The sequence below is a fragment of the Equus przewalskii genome, chromosome 4, assembly GCF_037783145.1.
Source record: "Equus przewalskii isolate Varuska chromosome 4, EquPr2, whole genome shotgun sequence".
In the NCBI taxonomy this organism is placed as follows: Eukaryota; Metazoa; Chordata; class Mammalia; order Perissodactyla; family Equidae; genus Equus; species Equus przewalskii.
The window spans coordinates 15,570,838-15,597,346 of NC_091834.1; the positions used below are offsets into that span (position 1 = coordinate 15,570,838).

Genomic DNA, 26,509 nt, shown 5'->3' on the forward strand with positions numbered 1-26,509 from the left:
TGTCTTAAATTGACGAATCAAGCAGTAGCAATGTAAAACCATTATGTGGAAAGTGGGCCTGGATCCCTTAGAAGACCCCGGAGTGGCTGCCTATGGAAAGCGATCTATAGGGTTGTCTGGGTTGGGACTGGAGATTGTTGGTTTTTAATGTATGGTTTTGGGGACTATTTGCCTTTTTTAACTGCGTACATGTTTCATTTTGATAAAATAAAAATAGTGACAACAAAGTCTGCTAGTGATGAAGAAACATTTACTCCCACATACTCCAGTGTGATTCTTTATGGCAAGTATTTTGTATTTAGAATAAACATTGATAACATGAAGTTGAGAGGAACTTAATAGTGGCTTCTGTTTTCTGAATGTTTACTGTATACAGCAACACTGTTTGACATTTCAAATACATTTCCTCATTTAATCCTCCCCAGCCTTTATAAAGTGGAAGCATCCTTCCCGTGTTTTCTGTCACAAGCTATTATCTATTCCAGCAGGCCCCAGCGCAGTGCAGGCTCAGGCCCTGTGAATGGATACTCCTGGCTTTTAATACTGGGGGCAGCAGTGGGTAATTAATCACATCTGTGATACTAAACCTAAGACACTTCTTGATGAGATTTATTATTTATTGTATTTTTAAAATTGAATATGTAAGTTATGTATGTGGTACAAAATTCAAATGGTACAAGGAGACCTTGGTGAAAAGAGGTCACCAGTTCCGTCTGTGGAAGCAGTCACTGACACCACTTTCTCGTGTGTCCCTGTGTGGTTAGTCTGTCCATACACAAGCAGATGTGCGTTTGTTCCCAAATGATCACAAAGTGTGCACTTTGTACCCTGCTGTTTACATGCAACAATATATCTTGGAGAGTATCCACATTAGGACTCTTAAAGCTGCCTCATCCATTTTACTGGCTGTGTAGTATTCCATTATACAGCTGTACCATATTTTATTTAATCAGTCATCTATTCTTGCATATTTCATTTGTCTCAACTGTGACACACACGTTTTACTATTCCTATAGGATAAATTCCAGAAATAGAATTTCTGGGTATCAGCCTAGGTTACTTTTTAGTTTGATAGACATTTCCAGATTGCCCTTCATGGGGGATTTAAGCCAGTGTGTACCATTGGCAGTCTATGAGAATACCTGTTTCTCCATGCTCTGAGAAGCAGCACAGTGATGGGCAGACTTTTTGATCTTTGCCACTCTCACGTTAATAAGATGTTTCATCATTATAGTTTGTACTTATGAATGAGCTTGAGCATCTTTTTAGCTGGTCAAGAGTCAGAGCTCTTAAATGTCTTTCTGTAGCCATTTTTCTGTTGATTGGTTGGTGGTTTTCTTACGCATTGGAAAACATAGCTTTCAGTGTGGCAGGTGAGCTTGCCCTTTGCTGTGAAGTTAGCTGTGAGGTTTCCTTGTTTGGTACTTGTCTTTGTAGATGTCTTGGATTGCTTCTCTAGAAGCAGAGCCTGAAACTGGAGATGGTGTTTGACGATTTATTCAGGGCATGCTCTCCCGAGAAGGAGAGTGGAGAAAGCAGGATAGGGCAGAGGCGGAAGGTCTGTGGGAAGTGTACCTGCCCACTATGGGTGGGAGTGTCAGGGGACATGTGGGGGTACCTGGAGACCACACACATGCCTTTTTGTCCCCGCTATGTGGCAGCATCCCCACCTCCCCATCACGATGAAGGCCGTTTGCCCTTGCAGAACAATAACTCCTTTCTGTGCTTGCTTGTCTGCTGGCATGAGGAGCCCAAACTGACCAGCTAGCAACTGTAGTTTTAAGTTTAGATCTTTATTGTGTCCCCTGACAAGCATTTTACCTTTAGTGCCAGGCTCTCAAAACCCACAGAGCCGAGAGTTATGGGGACAGGAAGCCCATGTTCCCCAAGGTCTCTTGGATTGATGGTGATCAGAGCTACTCCTGCTTCCATGGGACCCCAGATCCATGCATTCTGCCCACTGGAGACACAGTGCGGTGGCGTGACTCTTGGTTTAAGACATACCCTGCATTCTGAAGAGATGTGGCATCCTTTTGGGATGTCCTCTCTAGGCTGGCAGCTCCTGGATGGTGTGGGATTCTGTAGGACCACTGAAGCTGATGGACATGCGCCTGGTACCGTCCTTGATCCAAGGTGGGGTTATGTGTGACCTCATCAGAGCTCAGACACTCCATGAGCCCTTAGGGAGTGAGAGTGGGGCTGGCTGGGACACTGCAGGCAAGAAAGGCAAACCTATACCTGGAGTCCATGTCAGTCCTGCCAGGGAAGACGCTCCCATTGCAGGGTCCACTGGCCACCCAGAGCCTGGTTGGTCTTGACTATGCCTTATCAGGGTCGTGGAGTCTACCACCTTGAGAGGGGCTGTAGTGCGTTGGCTTCTTCCCAAATACGTGAACTGAGCTTGGGCTTTCTGCCCTCTGCTGTGTACTGGGAACCCTTTGTGGGGCCATAGGCGTAAGCTAAGGGAGGGGCCCCAGTGCATCTGTGCTGGGGCTCACTGGCTCCAGGGCTCCTGTTCCTGCAGCTGATGTGTATAATGTGGTCCTGGGGTAAGACCGTGACTATGTGCTTTTGTGGACATGAATGGGTTCCTGATGGGTTTGCAAGAGATTGCATTGGCCACTTCAGTAGCTGCAACCCTGTACCCAAGACTGTGCTTGTCTTAAGGTGTATGGAGGTCCCCGGTCACACACCATGATCCACCCTCTTATGCAGGAGCCAGACGGGATAAGATGGAGACCGCTGACCCCATGTCATTTAAGTCTTGGAGGGCAGCATGCATCTCTGCTTTTCTCTCTGGAAATGATACTGTTCTTGCTTTAGGACCATGGCCAGGGGCAGGGGGCTGGGGTCAGTTTCAGGGTCTTCCACATGGCCTTTTATACTTCAGTAGCTCCTATTCTGCAGGACTTAGAACCAGTGTGAGGCTTCTACAGGCTGCTAAACATGTCTGTCCCTATTACACATTTAAGAAGTGGATCTGGTCCCAGTGGACACACTCTGAGGTGGACCTTGGCCTGGAGTCCATTTACTGCCTGACCCACGTATGTCCCCATGCTAACAGAGGACATTGTTGGCCGTCTGGGCCCCTGAGTATCAGCATCATCTCAGACCCTCTATTCCAAAACCTCTAAAAGACTTTCCGTTCCCCCGTCAAGGACTGTAAGTCCCTGTGGAGAGAATGGGGTCAGCGCTGCAGTGTGCACTTGCTTGGTGTTACAGATTTGTTCTTGTGGGGCTTGGCTTCTCTTGCAGTCATGTTTCTGGGTCTGGAAGCCAGCTGAGGGATCGACACTTTCTGTTGGAGTGGCGCCCTCAGTGTTGATGTCCTTGTTTGTTTACATGAGGTGGTGCCCTGGGTGGCTCCCAGCTCTTGCCCCTGGGATCTCCTCCACTTCACGAGCCATCTCCATAGGTCCCTGCATACCAGGCCCCTGCTGCCCCCTACAGTGACCACACCTGCCCCTGAGTGCTACCTGGCTTCTGCTCTGCCAGGGTCCTGTTGTCCCCCTTGCTCCAAGGAGCCTGGTTCTCTAAGCGTCTCCTACGGCTAGCTCCGCCTTCAGAGAACAGCCGCCACGGAGCTGCTCAGTGGTGCCAGTGTCCCTTCCAACCCATTTGTTCCAGCCCATCCTTGAGGGGAGTGTCTTTCCGGCCCTCCCAAGGAGCAGGGGCAGCCATGACGTTCCCTGTCTTGCATGGTAGATCCCATCCAGGCCCACCTCTCAGCCTTTCAAAACCTTTATCCACAGTTTGCCATGGCAGTTCTGTGATCTCTCCTGTGTTTAACGTGTGCCCTCACTTTTGCTGAGCTTCTAAGAGCCATACAAGCAACGTTTTAGAGCTGAATCTGGGCCTCTTATCGGGGTTAAGTGCCAGGCCATGGAGAGCCCCCATAGACACACTCATCCAGCTAGTGTTCCATCCCTCTGAGCCCAGCACCTGCCACTCTGTTGGCGTTCAGTCCCCTGTCCTTCAGTAGGACCAGCAGTCCCCACTTGTGCTACGTTGAGACTTTACCCCACGTACAGATCCAGCAGTGTCGGGAAACGTACCCATCCCATTTCAGGCCTGTGTGTTTTCAATCAAGGTGTGTGTGTGTGTTTGTGTGTGTGTGTGTGTGTGTCTCTACCAACAAGCAGGGATGGGCCACTTCTGCAGGCCCAGAGCGTGGAGAATAATTTGAGGATTGAGGTTCTCAAGTGCATCCACCCAGGTGTCCCCACCCCAAGTCTCAGAGTCACACCCTTCCTGTCAGGGCCCATGCTCTGCTGTGGGAAACTTGTCGATCAAGGCCAATAGGTGGGTGTTATAGGGAGGCTGATTCGGCCTCAGTATACAAATGGACTTGTCTTGTTTCTTGTCAGCAATTATTTTGGGAAGCATTTTCTACTATTTAGAGCTGAAACAGTGAGCTTATCAGCACACCCCTGTGTGGGCTGCAGTCTCTGTAAGGAACAGCAGTGGCGTTGGTGGGTGCCTGAGACCGTCTGGCTGTGTCGTCTTCCATTTCATTGATACCCAGGCTGATTGAGCTGATGTTCTGTCAGTCGAATGTTCCCTTGGTCTCTCACGTTCCATCACGTTCATCCCTCTGTGGCTGTGTCCTTGGCATGCTACAGTTAGTGAGTTGGCACAGCAGCCTGTGCCATTTCTCTTCCCTGTGGGTGTGGGCTTGTCCCTGACATTGCTGTTGGAGGCATTGGGAGTTGTTTAGGACTGGGCAGGGGACTGCCCAGCACAAGCTGGGAAGGGCTGTTGTAAGAACTGACCAGGAGGCACACTTTGTCCCATCAGGAATTATAACAAGGATGAGAGCTGCAGTTTTCTTTTATTGATGAGAGTTGTTTTATGAATATTTTACAGCAAAAAATATCTCACATGAATGAGGACTCACCTCTATGAGAAAGTAGAATCCTCTTTGGAGATCTGTGAGCCTGTGTTTGAAGCATAGTGCCACCACCGGGGAGGCGAGACAGCAGTGGTGACGTTGTGTGCCCAGGCCATGTGGAGGTGGGGCAGTCCTGTCTGGTCCTGCAGACATAATACCAGGGCGCTTGTATTTCACTAAAGCACTGGGCATATGACACCATCTTAGCCAATACTTTTTACTACCATTTGAATGAAAACACAAGATTATTGATTTTGGATGATACAAAGCTAGAAGTGATAGCTAATATGTGGTATAATGTTGATTATGATTTGGAGTTTTTAGCAAATAAAATTATTGAGTAAAGCCAGTAGGAAAACTTTTTTGTTGTGCTAAGATATACATAACATAAAATTCATCAAATTAATTTTTAAGTGTACAGTTCAGTGACATTAAGTACATTCACATAGTTGTGCAACCATCAGTACCATCCATCACCAGAACTTTTTCATCTTTCCAAACTGAAACTCTGTCCCTGTCAAACAGTGACTTCCCATTCCCTCTTCCCCCAGCCCCTGACTAGCCACCATTCTCCTTTCTGTCTCTCTGAATTTCACTACTCTAGGTCCCTCATAGAAATGGAATCATACAGTATTTGTCTTTTTGTGACAGGCTTGTTTCACTTAGCATAATGTACTCATCTGTGTTACAGCATATTGCTGAATTTCCTTCCTTTTAAAGGCTGAATAATTTTCCATTGTATGGATATACTACATTTTGTTATCCATTTATTGGTTGATGGACACTTGGGTTGCTTCCATGTTTTGGCTCTTGTGGATAATGCTGCTGTGAACATGGGTGTACAAATATCTCTTCGAGATGTTGCTTTCGATTCTTTTGGGTATGCATTCAGAAATGGAATTGCTGGATCATATAGAAGTTCATTTATAGTATTTTGAGGAACCTTCTATGCTGATTTCCACAGTGGCTGCACCATTTTATATTCCTACCAATAGTGCACCAGGGCTCCAGTCCCTCCACATCCTCGCCAACTCTTGTTTTCTGTTTTTTTGGTAGTAGCCATCCTAATGGATGTGAGGTGATATCTCATTGTGGTTTTGATTTGCATTTCCTTAATGATTAGTGATGTTGAGCATTTTTTCATGTGCTTATTGGCCATTGGTGTATATTCTTTGGAGAAAAGTCTATTCAAGTCCTTTGCCCATTTTTGAATCGGGTTATTGGTTTTTTTATTGAGTTTTAGGAGTTCTCTCTATAATCTAGATATTAATCCCTTATCAGATAACATGATTTGCAAATATTTTCTCCCATTCTGTGGGTTGCCTTTTTACTCTGTGCATAGTGTCTCTTGATGTACAGAATTTTAAAATTTTCATGAAGTCCAATTTGTCTATTGTTTCTTTTGTTACTTGTGCCTTTAGTGTCATATCAAAGAAATTATTGACATATCCAATATCATGGAGCTTTTCTCCTGTTTTCTTCTAAGATTTTTATAGTCTGCTTTCACTTCTTCTGTGTATATACCCAGAAGTGGAATTACTGGATCATATGCTAATTCTATATTTAATTTTTTGAAGGCTGGCTATGCTGTTTTCCATGATGGCTTACCCCATTTTACATTCCTGCCAATAGCACACAAGTGTTCCAATTTCTCTGCCTTCTTGCCAACACAGTTATTTTCTGTTTTGATAGTAGCCATCCAATGGGTGTGAAGTAGCATCTCAATGTAGTTTCGATTTACATTTCCTAATTATTAGCAATTTTGAGAATCTTTTCATGTGCTTATTGGCCATTTGTATATATTCCTTGGAGAAATATCTATTTAAGTCTTTTGCCCGTTTTTCAGTCGGGTTGTGTGGTGTTTTGTTCAGTTGTAGGAATTCTTTATGTATTTGGATATTAGCTTCTTATCATATATAAGGTTCCAAATATTTTCTCCCATTCTGTGGGTTGTCTTTGCACTGTATTGATTGTGTCCGTTGATGTACAAAAGTTTTTAATTTTGATAAAGTCCACTTTTCCTATTTTTTCTTCTATCATCTGTGCTTTTGGTGTTATGTCCAAGAAGTCATTGCCAAATCCAACGTCATGAAGATTTCTCCCTACGTTTTCTTCTAAGAGTTGAACAATTGGGTGTTACATTCAGCTGTTCCCTCCATTTTGAGTTAATTTTTGTACATGGTGTAAGGTAAGGGTACAGCTTCATTTACATGTGGATATCCATTTTTCCCAGCACCATTTGTTGAAAAGACTGTGCTTTCCCTATTGAATGATCTTGGCACCCTTGTCAAAAATAAACCAACATACATGCCAGGGTTTATTTCTGGGCTTCCTATTCCGTTGGTCTGTATGTCTATATGCCAGTCCTACACAGTTTTGGTTATTGTAGCTTTTTGGTAAGTTTTGAAGTCAGGAAGTGTAAGAAAGCATCTGCATTAGGTTTACATGAGCAGATAAGAGGATGGAAAGATCTTGGCTAACTGCAGATCTCTGGAAACATTCTGGAATGTTCATCAGTGACAAGCTAAGTTGAGCCAGTAGTTAGATGTCGTGCTTGTTTATTCTTAAACTTCTCTAACTGTCAGAGGAGGATTCCCAGCCCTGTAGAGAGTGGGGAAACCAATACACAGTTTAGTTTTATTTCTTCTCCTCTGCCTCGCCTTAGAGAAGATGAAATCTAAAACTTTTCAGAATGGTTATGCATTTGCCTGTGGAGCTGCCCAGCGCATACTGACAGTTTTTGAAGGCAGCTTTTCTCAAGTTTAGGATGCTGCCCAGACTCAGCTCGTATCTGCCACTGTGCCCTATGTGTGCTTCAGCTGATTCTTCTCCTCTCTGTGCCACTTTCCTCCTCTGTGTGGGCAGATGGTTGCCTGGCATAGCAGTAGGTGGACTGACTCAGGCCGCTGTGTTTACCTTGCTTGGGTTCAGTAATCCCCAGAGTGACTTGCCTGCTTGGTTCCCCAGTCAGAGGGCTTCTGTGAACAAAGACGGTTTTTGACTTCTTCCTTCCCAGTCTGCACCTTTTATTTCCTTTTCTTGTCTCATTGCATTAACTAGGACTTCCAGTATGATGTTGAAAAGCACTGGTGAGAGGGGACATCCTTGCCTTGTTCCTGATCTTTGGCAGTCTTTGAGCTTCTCACCATTAAGTGTGATGTTAGTTGTAGGTTTCCTGTAGATGCTCTTTATCAAGTTGAGGAAGTTCCCCTCTATTCCTAGTTTGCTGAGAGTTTTTGTCATGAATCGGTGCTGGATGTTGTCAAATGCTTTTTCTGCAACTGTTGATGTGGTTGTATGATTTTTTTTCTTTAACCTGTTGATGTGATAGATTACATTAATGGGTTTATGAATGTTCAACCATCCTGGCATATCTGGGACAAATCCCACTTAGTTGTGGTGTATAATTCTTTTTATATGTTGTTGGATTTGATTTGCTAATATTTTGTTGCATCTGTGTTTATGAGAGATGTTGGTCTGTAGTTTTTCCTTTCTTGTATTATCTTTGGTTTTGATGCTAGGGTAATGCTGGCCTCATAGAAAAGGTTAGAAAGTGTTTTCTCTGTTTTTATTTTTTGGAAGAAATTATAGACAGCTGGTTTAATTTCCTCCTTAAATGTTTAGTAGAATTCACCAGTGAACCTGTGTGGCCCTGGTGCTGTTTTGGAGATGATATTGATTCAGTTTCTTTAGTAGATTCATATGCCTGTTCAGATGATCCATTTCTCCTTATGTGAATTTTGGTAGATTGTCTTTCAAGGAATTTCCATTGTGATCTGAGAACACACAGTCAAGCATGGCTTAATGATGGGGATATGTTCTAAGAAATATATTGTTAGGCGATTTCATTGTTGTGCGAATATCATAGAGGGTACTTACACAAACCTAGATGGTGTAGCCTACTACACATCTAGGCTATATGCTACTAATCTTATGGGCTCACCGTCATATATGCAGTCCGTCCTTGACCAAATGATTGTTATGTGGTACATAACTGTACTTTGTATGCTTTCTATTCTTTTAAATTCATGTAGGTGTGTTTTATGGCCCAGAATATGATCTATTTTGATGAATGTTCCATGTGAGCTTGAGAAGAAGGTGTCTTCTGTTGTTGGATGAAGTTGTCTATAGGTGTCAGTTATATCCCATTGATTGATGGTGGTGTTGAGGTCAACTATGTCTTTACTGATTTTTCTGCGTACTGGATCTGTCTGTTTCTTAGAAAGGAGTGTTGAAGTCTCCAACTAGGGAAGTAGATTCGTCTATTTCTCCTTGCAGTTCTATCAGTTTTTGCGTCATGTATTTTGAAGTTCTGCCCTTACGCACATACAGGTTAACGATCGTAGTGTCTTCTTGGAGAAGTGACCCTGTTTTCATTATGTAGTGCCCTTCTTTAAAGTGGGTTTCCTGTAGACAAAATATATTTATTTGAATCTTGAATTTTTTATCCCGTCTGACAGTCTTTGTCTTTTAACTGGTGTATTCAGAGTATTCACATTTAAAGTGATTGTTGATATAATTGGATTAATATCTACCATATTTGTAACTGTTTTAGTTTCTCTTGTTCTGTTTATTTTTTTTTTACTTTTGTTTTGGTTTTCTACTCTTTATCTGCATCCTTTGGTTTTATTTGAGCACTTTATATGATTCCATTGTTTCTCCTTTCTTAGCATATCAATTGTAGTTCTATAAAAAATACTTTTAGTGATTGCCCTAGGGTCTGCAGTATACATTTACAACTGGTCTAAACCCATTTTCAAATACCACTTCCCTCTTCATGAGTAGTGCAGGTATAACCAAGTACTCCTGTCCCCCCCGCCCCCCACTCCCCCCACCATTGGCTGTCATGCATTCACTTAGCCCAGAGCTGTAATCACCCAAAACATTGCTGCTAGTTTTGTTTTGGAAAACATTTATCTGTTAGAACAATTAAAATAATAACATAAAAGATATCATTTTGCCTTTATTTATTTCTACTTTGACATTTTTCCCTTTCTTTATATAAATCAATTTCTGACCAGATCCTTGTCCTTCTCTCTCAGTGAGATTTTTTAACGTTTCCTCCCAGGTAACTGTGGAAGCCCTCAATTTTTGTTTGTCTGAGAAAATCTTTATTTTTCCTTCTCTTTTGAAGGACACCTTGACTGGATTCAGAATTGTGGGTTGGCAGGTTTTTCTTTCAACGCTTTACGTATTTCACTTCTCTCTTGTCTGCATGGTTCCTGAAGAGAAGCCCAACGCCATTCTTACCCTTGCTCCTCTGTAAGGTCGCTTTGTTCTTGTGACTGACTTAAAGATTTTCTCTTTGTCTTTGATTTTCCGCAGTTTGGATGAGGTGTGGAGGTGTAGTTTTTTTGCTATTTATTCTGCTTGGTGTCCTCTGGGCTTCCTGGACCAGTAGTTTGGTATCTGATGTTAATTTGAGGAAATTCTCAGTCATTGTTGCTTCAAAGACTTCTTGTGTTTATTTCTCTCCTCCTCCTCCTGGTATTCCCACTACGCATGTTACACTTTTTATAATTTTCTCACTGTTTTTGGATATTCTGTTCCATTTTTTTAATGTTTTTTTCTTTTCAGTTTTAATGGTTTCTACTGACATACCTCCAAACTCACTGACTCTCCCTTGGCCGTGTCGGGTCTACTGATGAGCCCATCAAAGGTGTTCTTTCTTCATTTCTGTTACAGTGGTTTTGATTTATCGTTTCCCATTGATTCTTTTTTAGAATGTCCATCCCTTTGCACACGTTACCCATCTGTTCTTACATGATGCCCACTTTTTCTATTAACATATTAATCATAGTTCTTTTAAATTCTTGGTTCTGATAATGCCAACATCCCTGCCATATCTGAATCTGATTCTGATGCTTGCCCTGTTTATTCAAACACTGTTTTTTGCCTTTTAGCATGCCTTGTAATTTTTTTGTTGAAATCTGGACATGATGTAAAAGGAACTGTGGTAAACAGACCTTTCGTGTGAGGCTGTGTTTCTTTGGCCAGGAGTTGGGCTGTGTTTATCATTTGCTGCAGCTGTGGTGTCACGGCTGAATAGGGTCTGAGACATGTCATCTCCTGTTGTACAGGAGCGTACTGACGTGGTAGTGGGAGGGGTGGGGGAGCGCTCTCTAGTCCTGTGATTAGTGGGTCTCAGTCCTCCAGTGAGCCTGCGCGCCTGGGCTCTGACCACCATCTGTGCTTCTCCTTGGTTTTGTTTTTCCTGCTTAAGAGAGACGGAACAGCTATGGGGGCCGGAGTTGGTATTTCCCTTCCCCCGGGTGGGTCAGGAGCTGGAAAATTAGTTTTCCATGAGCAAAGGCCTTTGTTAAGGATAACAGGGTGCTCTGGTTGCAGTTTAAAGTTGTTTCTTTTCCCCTCCCCCTGCCAGAAGCACGAGGAGATTTTTCTCCAGTCTTCACCCTGAGAACCTGGTGAGGCTCCTGACGGCGGAACTCACACAAGTGTGGGCCCCGTACAACTGGCCATGGAGTTTTTGTCTCCAGCATGTCCACACCTGTGTTCAGCACATGGTCACTTCCCTTCCTGGTGCTGCTGCTGTGCTGGCTCCCATGGCTTCTTCTCCCTGGGAGCTGCAATTCTCTGTTCCCTGTCACTCTCTCCAGTTTTGGGGGCAACAGTTTGCCCTGTGACTCCATTCTTTGATGAGTCTAAGAAGCGTTGTTGATTTTTAGTTTGTTCAGCTTTTTCTTATATGGGAGTGACGCCTTCCAAGCTCTTTACACGTTGAACCAGAGATGGGAGTCCAGCGTCACCCTTTTTTTAACAGAGACTTTAAATATGCAAGTTAGTGAAGACTGAGAAATACCAAGTACAAGAGATGTGTTCTTGGGAAGAAATAAAAAGAATATTACAAAACTGTGTTAGTTGGTAGAGATACGGCGTGAACGCGGCCTCTACGGCGCTGTGTCTGTATTCATACCCTCCTGTGATCGTTAGGCCCTTGTCATTGAGGTTTGTTAACCAAGTCCTTCTTGGCCACATGCCACTTCATTTCTCTGTTTGTCCTCATTCCTCAGCTGGCCCTTTGTGATTTATTAAGTTTATCTTTAGTAGGGTTTTGCAGCACCATTGTTTTCAGTTCCCAACAGTGACCTGGAAACACGGGCCATCCTTGTCTGTTCTTTCAGAGTCCACATTCCACCAAACGAGTTTTCAGGTTTCCTTTGCAGGACTCTTGATGACAACATTGATGCAGTATAGTTGGAAGCGTGGGAGCGTTCTCCTTAGCCTGTAGAGATTTCTCTCAGAATTCGGAGCATTCTAGGAGCACATTTCCCAGAGGAGGGCCTCAGCTTTGAGCCAGAACTGAGGCCAGAGGGCCTGGTGGCGGGAATGTGTGAGGCTCTCGCTGCACTGTCTGTGGAGTCCATGATGGTGGTGGCCAATCTTCCCTTTCTCATGGTGCTTTCTCTCTTCACTCTCTTTCAGTACTTAGGTCAGTTAACGTCCATACCAGGATACCTGAATCCCTCCAGTAGGACCGAAATACTACATTTCATAGACAATGCAAAGGTAACCCCATCTTCCTGACCCCATTCTCTGACCCTCGGCCTGCTCCAGTTCCTACCCCTGACCTCTGACCCTCAGCGTGTTCCACTTCCCAACCCTGACCTCCAACCCTCGGCCTGCATCAGCTCCTATCCCCAACCTCTGACCCTTGGTCTGCTCCACCTCCCAACCTCGACCTCTGATCCTTGGGCTGTACCACCCTCAACGTGAACCTCTGACCCTCGACTGCACCAGCTCCTAACCCCAGCCTCTGACCCTTGGTCTGCTCCATCTCCAACCCTCACCTCTGACCCTTGGCCTGCACCACCTATGACTCCGACCTCTGACCCTTGAGCTGTACCACCTCCAAACCCGACCTCTGACCCTTGGCGTGCACCACTTCCGACCCTTGGCCTGCACCACCTCCAACTCTGACCTCCGACTTTTGGGCTGCACCAGCTCCTAGCCCCAATCTCTGACCCTTGGTCTGCTCCACCTCCCAACCCCGACCTCTGACCCTCAGCCTGCACCAGCTTCTAACCCCTATCTCTGATGCTCAGTCTGCTCCACCTCCCAACCCTGACCTCCAAACCTTGGCCTGTACCACCTTCAACCCTAACCTCTGAACCTTGGCTTGCTCCACCTCCCAACTGTGACCTCTGACCCTTGGCTTGCTCTACCTCCCAACCCTGACCTCTGACAATTGTACTCTGTTATCAGCTCTTGGTCTTCTGACCCTAGGCCTTCATGGCTGTGAAGAATAACCCAGTTCCACCATATTATGGGTGCGCTTGGCACTTGGCCAGTAAAGACTGTTCCTCAGTCTGAACATAAACTTTATTCTCTAGACTTGCTTCTTGAGGTTTTGGGCTGTTTTCACAATTCACATTTTCAAGATATCCTGACCACTTGCCATAGGTCTGAATGTAAAGGCAGTTCTGGAAGACCCCCACAATGTGACGTGAACATGGCAGTGCCCCTGGAGCAAGCATGGCCACACTGAAGGGAGCAGCACTTGCTTCAGCTGGCCGTGTGGGCTGTGTCTGCCGGCACACATTGCAGGATTCCTAGGGGAGCCTGCTGCCGGGGCCCTGTGTTTCTGACACCCTGTGGTTCCTTCTAGAGAGCCCACCAGCTCCCCGGACACTTGACCCAGGAGCATGATGCTGTGATCAGCCTGTCTGCCTACAACGTCAAGCTGGCCTGGCGGGACGGGGAGGACACCATTCTCAGGGTCCCCATCCATGACATTGCTGCCGTGTCCTATGTGCGGGATGATGCCTCACACCTGGTGGTCCTAAAGACAGGTACGGACCTGGGGGTGGGGTCAGAAGGGTCCTTGGGAGAAATGGCCACGTCTTTGTCCTGAGGAGCGAGTCCATGGATTTGGAGCTCTGGAGACCATTTCTCCAGTGCTGGGTCAGCTGCTGCTGCCCATTGTGCCTGAGGAGTGGCTCTCCTGTCTCCAAGGCCAGCCTTGGCCAGAGGAGGGCAGTGACCCAGGAGGTTGTGAGGAATAGGTGCTGAGCCTGGCCACTCTCACTTGGAGCCTCGCGGGCCTGCCACTGTGCCTGGTGATGCCCCCTTCGGGGACATTGGAGAGTCCTCCAGCAGGCAGGCAGCACTGGTCTCAGGCTCTGGCTGGGGCCTCAGCTCTGCCCAGCCTTTGGCCATGCTGCCTTCCCAAAGCTGAGGGTGCAGATGAGACCGTCACGGAGCTCTCAATCTGTGAGACATTGTCAGCATGTCCTTGTAGCAGAATCAGAAAGCCCCTTAAACCAGACATCAGCCCCCTTCCCCCAGCCCGGTTCCCTCACTTGGTGACGAGAGGGCAGTGCGCCTTACTGGGCACTCGTGGACAAGCTGTCCGCCAGGTTCCACAGCTTCTGCCCTGGCGTCAAGTTACTCAGGAATGAGGAGCGAAGTCATGGTTTCGCTTGTGCTGTGCCCTTCCCCGTGAGGGTTCTGAGGATGGTGCTGCACCACTGATTCTGTTCTGGGCTCCTTCGGGCGCTCCTGTCGGCTGGGTTGGGCCCCGAAGCCATTGTTTTCCAAAGGGCCACTGGCGGGGTGTGAGGCCAGCCAGATGGATCCACCTGGAGCACACTTCAGGCAGCACAGAGAGAAAGTTGTTTCTCTGCTGGAGCTCGGTCATTCATGGAGGATCCAAGGGCTTTTCTTAAGAGCCAGGGCCCTGGTGAGCTTTCTCAGCACTGACTTCTTGAGCTTGGGTGAGCTCTGGAGATTGGTCGGGAAGCTGCCAGCCCATGAAGCTGGCGGGGTGCTGCGGGCCCACCCACACAGCTGACTGGAGCAGTGTGAAGGCGTCTGCCGCAGTTTCAGCCCCTTGGCTTTGTGCAGCTGTGGCTTAGCCCCCCCGACTCTCACACACACACACACACACACACACACACTCAGAGTGTCTTCACACTCACAGCCCCTCACCTATGCTCACACACTCCCACACACACCCACACCCCCGCTCTGTCACGCTGTACTTCTGAGCAAGGTCCCTTCTGTGCTCTGCTTGTCCCTCATTTCCCTTCATTGTGCTCAGTGAGCATCTGCTATTTAATGACGGGCATTATTTTAGGTGGACAATATGAAACTGCCGATATTTAACTATTTTAATCTACAAAAATGGCAATTTAGTGTGGCTCAAACTAGTACAAAGTATGTGACATGAGTGATCTAATTTAATCTCCATCGTAAATGGGAAGGAGGAGCCTGTTTTCTCCTGCTTTACAGGTGGAGTAACAGAGCAGACAGGACGGGTGACTCGGCGAGGGTCACCTGGTGGGTAGATGGTGGGGCTGGCTGTGGGAGCTGGTTTTGTAATCGCTTCCACCACTGCTGCCCGGGGCCATGTGACTGCCCAGTCTGCTACCCAGGGATGGGGTCCCCCGCAGGAGGCCTGAGGTCTAGGGCACCCTTAGGGACAGAAAGCGATGGGGAGACCAGCTTCTGACGGGGTGCTGCAGGCATGTGAGCTGGAGGGTGGGCGCTGGGCCCCCCTGGCTTCTTGTGCAGCCGGGCATTTCTCAGCGTTAATCATTAGAACAAATTGCTGAGAAGATGAGTAACAGATTTGTTAAAAGGGAGTGAATGAGCTCCATAGGAGAAACTTGCCAAAAAGAGATGAAAACCAGGAGCCAGAGCTTTGAGAGCCTTTGAGTTAAAGGAAAAGAATGAATCCCTGTGTCCCAGGGCGCCTTCCTTGATTTAGTGGATCGCTCTGAAGTGAAGTCCTGAGATCAAGAGCCTTCATGTCTCTCAGAGGCTCGTGTGTACGTCGGATATACTGTTGGTGGGATTCTGAACATAGCAGTCCTCAGCACAGACACTGGCAATGATGGCTCATATTTATTAAGTGCCTACTACATCCAGGCACAGCTGTGTGCCTCCTCGGGCCCAGAGTATGCTGGTGTTGGGAGAATGCTAGGTGGCGGGGTTGGGGGTGCTGGGCGAGGGTGAGTTGGGGCCAGGTCTGGCTGCAGGAGGTTTGGTGTGGCAGGCATGGCTTGGAGGGCGGGTGACCAGATGTCCCTTTGTGCCAGGATGGAGCAGATCATGGGGACATCTCATTGAAGGATTTTTCTGTGACTGTAGGAGAGCAGATGTGGATCTGAAGCAGGACCTGTGGGGACAGTCTGTGTGACTGCAGCTGGCAGTGCTCATGGCCAGGTGCAGCTGGGGGGTTGGAAGTGGGCTCTTTAGAGACAGCGCAAGCTCGCTTCCTTGTGAACCAGCCATGGGTGCGAGCCATAGAGCTACTTAAAATGTTCTAGGAGCCATGTTAAAAAAAGTAAAGAGGAACAAGTGAAATCAATGTTAATAATATACTTCATTTAGTTCTCTGTCTCAAATATCGTCCGCATATGATCAATATAACAATTTCCAATGAGAAATCATACATTCTTCTTTGTATAACTCTGAGACCCTGTGTAGTTTACACTTAGGGCTGGACTCAGTGTAGGCTCATCACATTTCTCGTGCTCATTGCCTATGGCCGCTGTGGGACAGTGCGGTCCCAGAGTCCCCCCAGGGTTTTTGGGGCTCAGCCTCCACGCAGGGTGCCAGGCCACAGGGCACCTGGTCTCTGCAGGCCCATTTGCCCCGAGTCCCACTGTTCCTGGCCCGGTTCCTGTCTCCTGGCCATGTGTGAGCCTCAGGTGTTCTCCCTCCTCAGCTGGGCCTGCCCCGAGACACACGGGCACCAGGCGGAGTTCAAGGCTTCACTTGCAGTTCCTGTGCCCGGGTCTGTCCAAGCTGATGTGCTTGGAGCCCTGCTCCTGCACAAGCTTCCCCAGGACGTGGGCCTCCCTTCCTGCCTCGGGCAGGCCTGGAGTCATCTCCGCAGCTCTTGAGGCCCTGTTTGTCCGAGGAGGCGGTGCATAGACTTTAGGACCCCAGTTGGGGCTCTCACAGTCCAGATCCCCACCTGGGCCCTGCCCCTCACATGCCCTTGGGCCCCGTCCTTTGTCCCCCATGCCTCAGTTTTGTGTGTCAGGATTGTCCTCATGGTCCGTCTTATGTTAACCCTGTGAATGGAACCCTGTGAGTACCTTCCTTTGTGTAGATCAAAAGCAGCTGAATATCGGCAGTTTCGTGTCTCAGCCTAAGATATTGGCACCATCTTTGGCAAGGATGCTAGAAGGTCATGTAGGGTGAAAATTCTCAGCAGCCAGTGTGAGGATGAAGGAGTTGCTCCCTTGTTCCCACCCCTTGTTTAGAGAAGTTGGGGGAGAGGGCGTACCCCGTGTAGGCCTGTCCCCACCTGAGCCTGCTATGGGCTGTCTAGAGACGGCTGTTGAGCTCCTGCACTTGCCCTAACCTGCCGCGGTGTTGACTTCTCAGCCCAGGACCCCGGCATCTCCCCCAGCCAGAGTCTGTGTGCGGAAAGTTCCAGAGGCCTCACCGCAGGCTCCCTGTCAGAGAGTGGAGTGGGACCCGTGGAAGCGTGCTGCCTGGTGATCCTGGCTGCAGAGAGCAAGGTGAGCAGAGTTGGGAACTAAGACCCAGGCCCCATCCACACCTGGCCCAGGCCATCACCGTCACCTGGCCCAGGCCTTGCCCACAACCTGTCCAGCTCTGCCCATACCCCACAGCCTTCCCAGGCACCACTCACAATCTGGCCAGGCTTTTTCCATATCTTGGCCCAGCCCTACCCACACCCAACCCATGCCCTGCCTGCAGCCTGTCCAGGCCCGTCTCACATCCTGACCCAGCGCTGCCAACAGCAGCCCCAGCCCCACCTACATCCTGACCCAGGCTTCGCCCCTAGTCCCACTCCATCTGGTGCCTCCCCCTGTGCTGGTTGGTTCCTTCTCCTCTTGGTGGGCCTTGTCCCTCTCTCCCCCGTGCTGATGGGGGCAGTGGTCTCCTCCACCCCAAGCTGTGCCCTGTCAGAAGATTCCTAGGAGTGGCAAGTTGGGGTTGGGGCCCCCTCAGGCACCTACGTGCTGCCAGCCTCTGGGAGCCCTTAGATATCCTTCTGTTTAGTTTCCACATCCGAAAGACAGTGGTGGTGCCGCCCCTCCTTAGGTCGCCTCTCGTCAGCTTCCCTCCTCCTCAGCTGTGCCCGCGTTTCAGCAGCAGTTCTTCCTCATGGGGCCACCTCCCTGGCCTGCCCCGCTGGAAGCCCCTCCAGACATTGCCTCGTGTCCTGGGGCCAGAACCGCCCCAGATGGGGCCCTGGTTTAACAGCACACATGTGAAGCATTTTGCAGTGTTGGGAATGCTGTCCATGTGAGCTGCCACAAATGCTGGTTCCCTCCCTGCCCCGTTTCCTGAGGCTAGAACAGGAGTGGTGAGAGGGTGTTGGCCGGCCAGGGCAGTGTGAAGAGGAGGGCTGGTAGCTGACACGTCTGCAGGCCACACCTGGCCGCCCCGGGTCTGGAGAGCGTCCTCGCCGTGGGCTGGCATCCCTGTGGCCCCACTGGGCAACAGGAGGCAGAGGGCACTCAGTCCTGGTGTTCACTGAGCATCTGAGGTGGCAGGTGCCCGGAAGCCACCCAGGAAGGCGCAGCTTTGTCCCCTCCATGGCAGGTCGCCGCCGAAGAGCTGTGCTCCCTGCTGGGCCAAGTCTTCCAGATTGTGTACACGGAGTCCACCATCGACTTTCTGGACAGAGCCATATTTGATGGAGCCTCAACACCCACCCACCACCTGTCCCTTCACAGTGGTACGTGGTGAGAGGGCGGGCAGCAGGGCCCCAGCTTCCCTCCCCCAGTCCTGCAGAAATGCCCCCCAGGCAGCATCCGTGTGCAGTGCCTTTGCTCCCTGTCCTGGGGGTTCAAGCCAATGCCCTTTGTTTCCAGACTGCACGTTCATGTTACTCTGCAGGTTTAGTCAAGGCCATCCTCTTACACCAGCCTGGTGGCTTCCAGCATAACTTTGGGAGCCCGGAACACTTTTTCTGGAACTACATGTGGCTAAAGTCACTTCACCTAACTCAGAACAGAGGGCCAGGAGGGGCTTCCAGCACTGGGGCTGAGCGTGGGTGTGAGGAGCCTCCCTTCCAGAACGCCCAGACCTCACTGCGCTTGGTGGGTGTGAGGACTCCTTCCAGAACGCAGACTGCCTGGGAGCAGGGTGGTGGGTGGGAGGAAGTGAAGGAGCCCTGAAGACTGTGTGGCGTGACCAGCATCCGGGAGCCACCACCTCCGCATGGATATCTGGAGCATTTTCAGGAATCTGTTAGCGCACACAACACATTTCCTTTACACACAGCCCACTTGAGCTAAATATTCTACACACCAAGAGTATCTGTCTTAAATATGTGATTTATTGAGGACTCATGGCTTCTGTAAGTAGAAAGACACTGGAGACAGTACAGCTGTAGCTTCCAGTATCGTCTGTCTGTGGAGATAAGTCCCAGCCCTGCGTCCTCCCCAGTGGTTCACACATCTCAGCGAAGAGGGACAAAGCCAGGAGAACCCTCCTTTGTGTGTTTATGAAGCTGGGGGCTCTTTGAGGAAGGACCCATCCCAGGGCTGGTTGTCCGCTGCCTGCCTTTCCTGCTGCTGGTGCTGAAGCTGCACGCGGCCCCGCAGAAACGGCCCAGCAAGGCAGGCGGTCTGTCCCCATATGCTGGGCGGGGGTTGAGGCCCAGAGGCCAGCGACTTCTCTCCAGTAAGTAGCAGGTGGTTGGTTTATCAAGCCGTATGTAAACATCCAATTTCAGTGTGATTGGTTTGCCCTTGTGCATTAAAATTCCCAATAGGGTCTTTTTTTTGCTGAATCTTTTGCTAAAAAGTGCATAAATTATAAATGTATAGTTGCATGAGTTTTCACAAAGTAAGATGTAAGTGATCAGGGCTTCTTGAGTGGCCTTCCTCCCTGCCAGCCTCCACTCCACATGGGCGGCGGCGTGCCTCTCTCCTCAAGTCTCCCTGTGGGATCTGCACACATACACACGCACCTGTCACCCATGCACACGTACGAACAGGCACACCTCAGAGATCGCTGTTGCATTCCAGACCACCGCAAGAAAGCGAGTATCGCAATAAAATGAGTTGCATGAGTTTTTCAGTTTTTCCCAGTGCACCTAAAAGTTATGTTTACACTATACCATAGTCTGTGAAGTGTGCAATAGCATTATGTCTAAAAAACAATGTACGTACTTTAGTTAAAAAGTACTTCATTGCTAAGAAATGCTCACTGTCGTCTGAGCCTTCAGCGAGCCGTAATCTTTTTACTGATGGAGGCTCTTGGAAAAAACGCAGTGTCTGCGAAGGGCAGTGAAGTGAGGCATGCCTTATCACACATGTGTGCACATCTGTACACACCACACATGCACACCCATTCCGTGCACATGTACACGCTCACACTCTCACACCCACGTGCACGCACACGCATCTTGTGCTGGTTTATGCCTCAGGGCCTTTCTTACTGAGTCTCTTTGCTCCTGCTGCTGTGAGATCACCAAAACTTAGGAGCTTAGAAGCTTAAACACAGATCTAGTCTCTCATGTTTTGTAGGCCAGAGTCCAGAGCGGGTCTCACTGGCTAAAATCAGGGTGCTGGCCAGGCTGCCTTCCTTCTTCGGCTCGGGGAGAAGCTGGCTCCTGCCTTTTCTAGCTTTGGGAGCCCTTCCTGCATCTTCACAGCCGGCAGAGGAAAATCTCTGACCTCCTGTTGTCACAGCTCTGTCTGCCCCTCTGCCCCTCCTCCACTTTGAAGGGCCCGGTGGTCACACCAAGCCCACCCACACAGCCCAGGACATTCTCCCTGTGTTTGGTCAGCTACAGAGCAGCCTCCACCCCCATCGCCATGTCACCCACACATTCATAGGTCCTGGGATTTGGACGTGGACCATTGCCCTTGCCCACCACTTTTATTTCTTCCCACTGCCAGAAACGTCCCTTGTTCTTCCTCAGCCTCTGCCACACCGTGTCACCACCACTGTCACAGCTCGGCTTGCTGTCTAGAACGGTGCTCCGATGTCCCGCACGGTCTGTGTCATACAGACGTTACGTCATCTGTCCAGGGTTTCCCGAGTAGCTGCTGTGTACCAGGCCCTTGCTGGGCTGAGGGTCTCGGGCATCCCGAGGCCTCGTCTCTGTCCTTGGGGAGCAGCTGTCTGCGTGTGGAGCTCGGCTGGGTCCAGGATGGGGGTCAGACCTACCAGCTCTGATTGTGGCTCTGCCCTCACAGCTGTGACGTGGGGCACAACTTCTCTGATTCACATCCTCATCTAAAAGCAGGGCAGTGATGAGACCTGCCAGAGTCAGAGAAGATGAGGTAACACAGCTCCTAGGATTCTGCCAGATGTGGAGCTGACACCTACAAATGGTGCTTTTCTTTTTCTTGGCCATTGGGGAGCCTCCTCCAGCTCTGCCACTTGGCACATCCTCTGAGACCAGAGCATCACCCCTCCAGCCCAGACCTGCAGCAGGTGGTGCATCTCACAAGAGCCCAGGAGGAGCGGGTGCAGGTGCGGCCTGAGGTGCACCCCAGGTGCCCAGCCGGCTCTGCCCACAAAGGCCCCAGGAGCCCTGCCGCCAGGGCTCTGCATCTCCCATTTGGAGCTCGGCCGCTGGACTCAGTGCTCTCTCTCACGTAACTGGAAGCATCTGTTTTCTGCGCTTTCTGTACAGATGACTCTTCCACCAAGGTGGACATGAAGGAGTCTTATGAGACAGAAGCCAGCACTTTGTGAGTACTGGGCCCTGGCTTTCAGCAATGCCAGCATGTCAGCCTGGCCCCCCTCCCCTGTCAGGCTCCCTCCATTCTCCCTTGCTGGCCACCCTCCCCTCCCGCTGTTGGGCCCCATTCCTCTTGCTGGGCCCCCTCCCCTTCATCAGCCCCTCAACCCCTCCCCCCGAGTCCAGCCTTCATAGGCTTTCCAGCTCGCAGGCTCCCCAAGGTTGCGCTACCGGTGAGCTCGTCGATCTGTGAGAGCGTGCTAGGCTCCATGTCGCTGATCCCCTTGTGTCTTCCTCTGTCCCACTCCCTGTGCCCCTCCCTCCACCTTCTCCAGACCCTCGCCCCATGCCCGGGCAAGCTGACCTCCCTTTCCCGTCACCTGCCCTGACTCCCACCGCGGGGCACCCCTGGCACTAACTGGGTGCTTGCAGGGTGTCGTGGGTGCAGGTACGGGGCAGGGGTCGAGGAGCTGCCTGCCCATGGCTCGCGTCCTTGCAGCTCCTTCCCTGAGTGTGCGCACGCAGGCGGCGTCTCGCCCTTGTCCTTCTGCATGCAGACGGCACCCCATGCCAAGACGGTGAGCGAGAGCGAGCTGAGCGCCACGGCCGCCGAGCTGCTGCAGGACTACATGCTCACGGTACCCTGCCCACTGCGGGCGCCTTAGTCGTAGAAGTTCCTGAAGGAGGCGAGGGGGGGGAGGAGGAGGAGGAATGGGGAGGAGGGTGAGCGAGGGTACCTTGCTTATGTCTCCATCCTCTTCGCCAGGCATCACTGCCTTTCCTGCTGGGACAGTCATTGGGGAGCACTTGGGTTGGTGTGGGGGCTGCTCTGGCCACTGGGGCTTGACCACAGGTCTGTCCCTGGGTCTCAGATGGTGAACGGTGGCAGAGGGACTGGATGCTCCCTGGAAGGGCTGGATGGGGCGTCTCATTGTTCAGCTGACTTTCCCTCTGTCCCCTGACCTCATGTGGTCTTGCCCTTGAAAATTCAGTCTCCTGGCCCACACGTGTCCCCCAGATGGTGTGGGCATTGCTCTGGGCCCAAGGACACCAGTAAACAGACCCCTGGCAGTGGTGCAGCCGCGCTCCCTCTGCCCTGCTCCTGGTGAGATTAGGGCAGACGGCATGGGCTCTTCTTGGGTCCCTGCGACCCTCTGCGCAGGTGTAGGGGCCTTGACCTGTGGCACTCTTCTTCCTCCGGTCACCGGGTCCTGTCTGGTGTCCCACTCTCTCTCTGTAGCTGCGCACCAAGCTGTCCTCGCAGGAGATCCAGCAGTTCGCTGCACTGCTTCACGAATACCGCGACGGGGCCTCGGTGCATGAGTTCTGCATCAACCTGCGGCAGCTCTACGGGGACAGCCGCAAGTTCCTGCTGCTGGGTGAGTCCTGGGATGGACGGGCACCTGAATTGCGGGCCGGGGCTCTGATAGGAAAGGGGGTTCCAGCCATTAAGGCCCAAGTGATTCTGGCCAGAGGGCTCTTCCCAGTGCCTGGCAGGAGCTCGTCCTCTGGGGAGCAGCAGAGGGCCCCACAGAAGCTAGACTGAGAAGCCAGGAGCTGTGCACTGGCCACATGAGGGCTAAGGGGGCTCTTCAAAGGAGGTGGTGCTTGAGCTGGTTTTGATGGATGAGTAGAAGAAGAGAACGTGGCATTTCTCAGTGGAAGGACCAGCTTTTGCTGAGGCGGTGAGGCCCCAAGAGCTCAGTATGTTGGGCCAGCATGGAAGGCGGGGTGGTCAGGGCCTGCCGCCCATAGCTGGGATGTGGCACTGGACGTCTGCCCACACCCACGAGGACAGGGGCAGGGCTGTGCCTTCCCTCTGCTGACTCCAGAGAACATGGCTGGTTGAAGGTGGCTGGTGGAGGCTCCTGGGTCCTGGGCTCCTCCTGCAATAATCCAAGCAGGGTGTGTTGTACCCGCACTGGCTGCCACCTGAGGGCTCTGCTCGCAGGGGGATAAAGGGCTAAAGGCTGGACCTGCTGCCTCCAGTGAGCTCTTGACGACTTCATGGCCTCCCTGGGGTCAGTCGCCCAGCCAGGGCTTAGATCCAAGGGCCTTGACCCCCAGCTCATAGTGTTCCTTTCAGTCTTGTTCTCACATAGGAGGGTGCCTCTTGTACGGAAATGGGTGGTCCTCCAGAGGTGGAAGCGCAGCTGGGCGGTGGGGGCCTATTGCTCCGAGCTCCACCTCCCCTCACCTTGGAAACTTGTGAACTGGGACTTCTGCGAGGACTGGTGGGAGTGAGGGTAGACATGGGGCGGGGTCCTCTGGGTCATGGATGTGCTTCCTGTGGGTCAGGCGAGTGGTGTGTCTGCAGGTCTGCGGCCCTTCATCCCTGAGAAGGACAGCCAGCACTTCGAGAATTTCCTGGAGACCATCGGGGTGAAGGATGGCCGAGGTATCATCACGGACAGCTTTGGCAGGTACCGGCGGGCCATGAGCTCCACCTCCACCTCCAATGGGAACAGGGCCGCAGGCAGCTCTGATGACCAGTCTGTGCCCTCAGAGGGGGACGAGTGGGACCGCATGATCTCAGACATCAGCAACGACATCGAGGCACTGGGCTGCAGCATGGACCAGGACTCTGCCTGACGACGCCGGGAGGGACCCCGCGCATCTGCCCTTCCTGTGCCGGGGCTGGGGCCAGCCGAAGGGCCCCAGGCACAGGTGGCCCTTTACTGTGAAGAACGCGCCCCAGTGAGGGGGCAGAAGGCTGCACCCTGCCGCCTGCCTGCGGCCCCACTTTGGGAGGGGCTCCCTCGGCCAGACCTCGGACAGCTGTCGATTTTGCACATGACGTTCCTATTGAAATTCCCAGAGACCTTAAAAGAAGTTTACTGCAATGTGAATAACTTACCTCTGGTGGCCAGTGTGTTTCTGACCCAGTGGGGTGAGAGCGGCGGCCTTTGCTCTGGCCTCTGTCCCAGGCCTGCATGCCCGGGGCTGGGTACGGTGGTCTGGGGGCCAGGCTGCCCTTTGGCTCTGGCCCCTGCAGGGAGCTGGGCCGGGCTCAGTGGCAGGGGAGGCCACGGGGAGGACGTGATGTGGGCTTTTGCTTTGTGGACATGGGGTGCAGGAGTCTTGGGGACATGTGGTTGTGAGTGGCAGGCAATGGCTATTGGGACCCAGGCACTGGGCTCTCCAAGGGGCGCTGGCTCTGTTCTAGCCTCACCCAAGTTCCCAGGTCTCACCTGCCATTGCGGTGGTTTCCAGAGCAAACCCTGTACACCTCCCACCCCACCAGAAGTGCCATCCGCATCCTGAAAGCGTGTTATCTTGGAGCCTGGGTCCCATTTCCAGGGGGCCCTCCTCAATCCCCTGGGCTCGGCTCCTCCTGTGCCCTTGAGACATGGGGAGGTAATGGGGATGACCGCAGGGCAGGGGCCTCAGTTTGGGAGCTGGGCCTGGAGATTGCAGTGTGCAGGCGCGGGCAGGCCCAGCTCTGGGACTCCCTCCTCACCTGGAAGGTGCCTTCATCCTGCAGACCCCCTCCCAGTTTCCTGTACAAGCTCTGGCTGAGCTGGGGGGGCGTCTGGCCCCAGGGAGGGAGGGTAGAGCCCTGGTCTCATGTGTGGGACCAGGCAAGGGTCTGCAGTCCCTCAGGCTCCCTCCTGCAGAGGGGCAGGGCAGGACAGGAGGAAGAACCTCAGACTGCTCTGGCCAGGATGTCTGAGAGCTGTTCACGAGCAGCCCAGGCCGGGCAGAGCTAAGGGAGACACTTGGTAGATACTGTCTCTAGACACGTGTGCAAATCGATCTGCCCTGGAAGCATTTGGGACAGCGAAAGACAGCCACAGCCCAGGGCTGGCCCCTCTAGAGCCCAGCCTGTGCCTGAGCAGTGGGACCTGTAGTGGGATTGCATGAGCCTTCTGTGCAGATGGTCAGGACTGCTCCTGCCCCTTCAGGGGCCCCCACCCACATGTGGGCCCCCACTACAGTCCCTCACCCTGTCCTGGGACATGGCCCCCACTCTCTGGGTCTCTAGACTTTGGAGAAAAGAGGACATAGGCCGGAGTGAGGGGCCAGGAACTTTGAGGATTAACCACTGGCCCCCTGAGCAAATGCGGTTTTCCTGCAGCTTCTCCAGTGCAGGTGCCCTTGTGGAAACTTCTAGGGTCTCCTACATCTGGGGACATCCACCTGGAAACTCCAGTCCCAAGGCCCATGCATTGAGTCACAGACAGGTGACCAGACTGCCTGCAGTCTCTAGGCAAATCAGGCACCCCAGGACATAAGGGGAGGACCACCACCCTTTGGGAACACAGTAGAGGGCCCCCACCCTCGGGGGACAAAAGAGAAGGATGACCACCCTCTGGGACATGCGGGGAGAATCACCACCCTCTGGGGATGGGGAAGGAGGACCACCACTCTGTGGGGACATGGGGGAAAGACCATCACCCTTGGGGACATGGAGGCGGGGACCAGCACCCTCTGGGGACATAGGGGAAAGACCACCACCCTCTGGGGATATGGGGGGGGGGGACCACTGTCCTCTGGGGATATGTGGGGGAGGACCACCACCCTCTGGGGACATAGGGGAAAGACCACCACCCTCTGGGGATATAGGGGGGGACCACTGCCCTCTGGGGATATGGGGGGGGAGGACCACTGCCCTCTGGGGATATGTGGGGGAGGACCACCACCCTCTGGGGATATGGGGCGAGGACCACCACCCTCTGGGGATATGAGGGGAGGACCACCACTCTGGGGACACGGGGAGAGGGCCAGCACCTTCTGGGGACACGAGGGGAGGACCACCACACTCTAGAACCTTCTGGGGACACGGTGGGGAGGGCCATGACTCTGGGGACATGTGGGAAGGACCACCACCCTCTGAAGATGTGGGGGTTGGACCACCACACTCCTTGGGTTCTGTGTAGCCTCTGGAAATGTCTTCACGCCGCCTCAAATCCTGCTCAGCCAGAGCCTGTGCTTGGGGAGCAGTTGGAGCAGGAACAGAGAAACAA

The 26,509-nt window shown here is 51.4% G+C and overlaps 1 protein-coding gene across 5 annotated transcripts in view; it reads left to right on the forward strand.

Annotated features, from left to right (window-relative positions):
- CCM2 (CCM2 scaffold protein) overlaps window positions 1-24,398 on the forward strand; it is a 50,579-nt gene extending 26,181 nt beyond the window's left edge. For 4 of the 5 annotated variants that reach the window (XM_070617271.1, XM_070617273.1, XM_008527729.2 and 1 more), the window contains 8 exons: window positions 12,335-12,418; window positions 13,518-13,701; window positions 17,252-17,388; window positions 18,443-18,578; window positions 21,495-21,552; window positions 22,042-22,180; window positions 22,783-22,921; window positions 23,860-24,398. In XM_070617271.1, the coding sequence (XP_070473372.1) occupies window positions 12,335-12,418; window positions 13,518-13,701; window positions 17,252-17,388; window positions 18,443-18,578; window positions 21,495-21,552; window positions 22,042-22,180; window positions 22,783-22,921; window positions 23,860-24,134 (1,152 nt within the window). In that variant the 3' untranslated portion in view covers window positions 24,135-24,398. Of the gene's footprint in view, window positions 1-12,334; window positions 12,419-13,517; window positions 13,702-17,251; window positions 17,389-18,442; window positions 18,579-21,494; window positions 21,553-22,041; window positions 22,181-22,782; window positions 22,922-23,840 lie in introns of all 5 variants that reach the window. The other variant, XM_070617272.1, reaches the window with a different exon arrangement.
- Window positions 24,399-26,509: the final 2,111 nt, after the last annotated feature.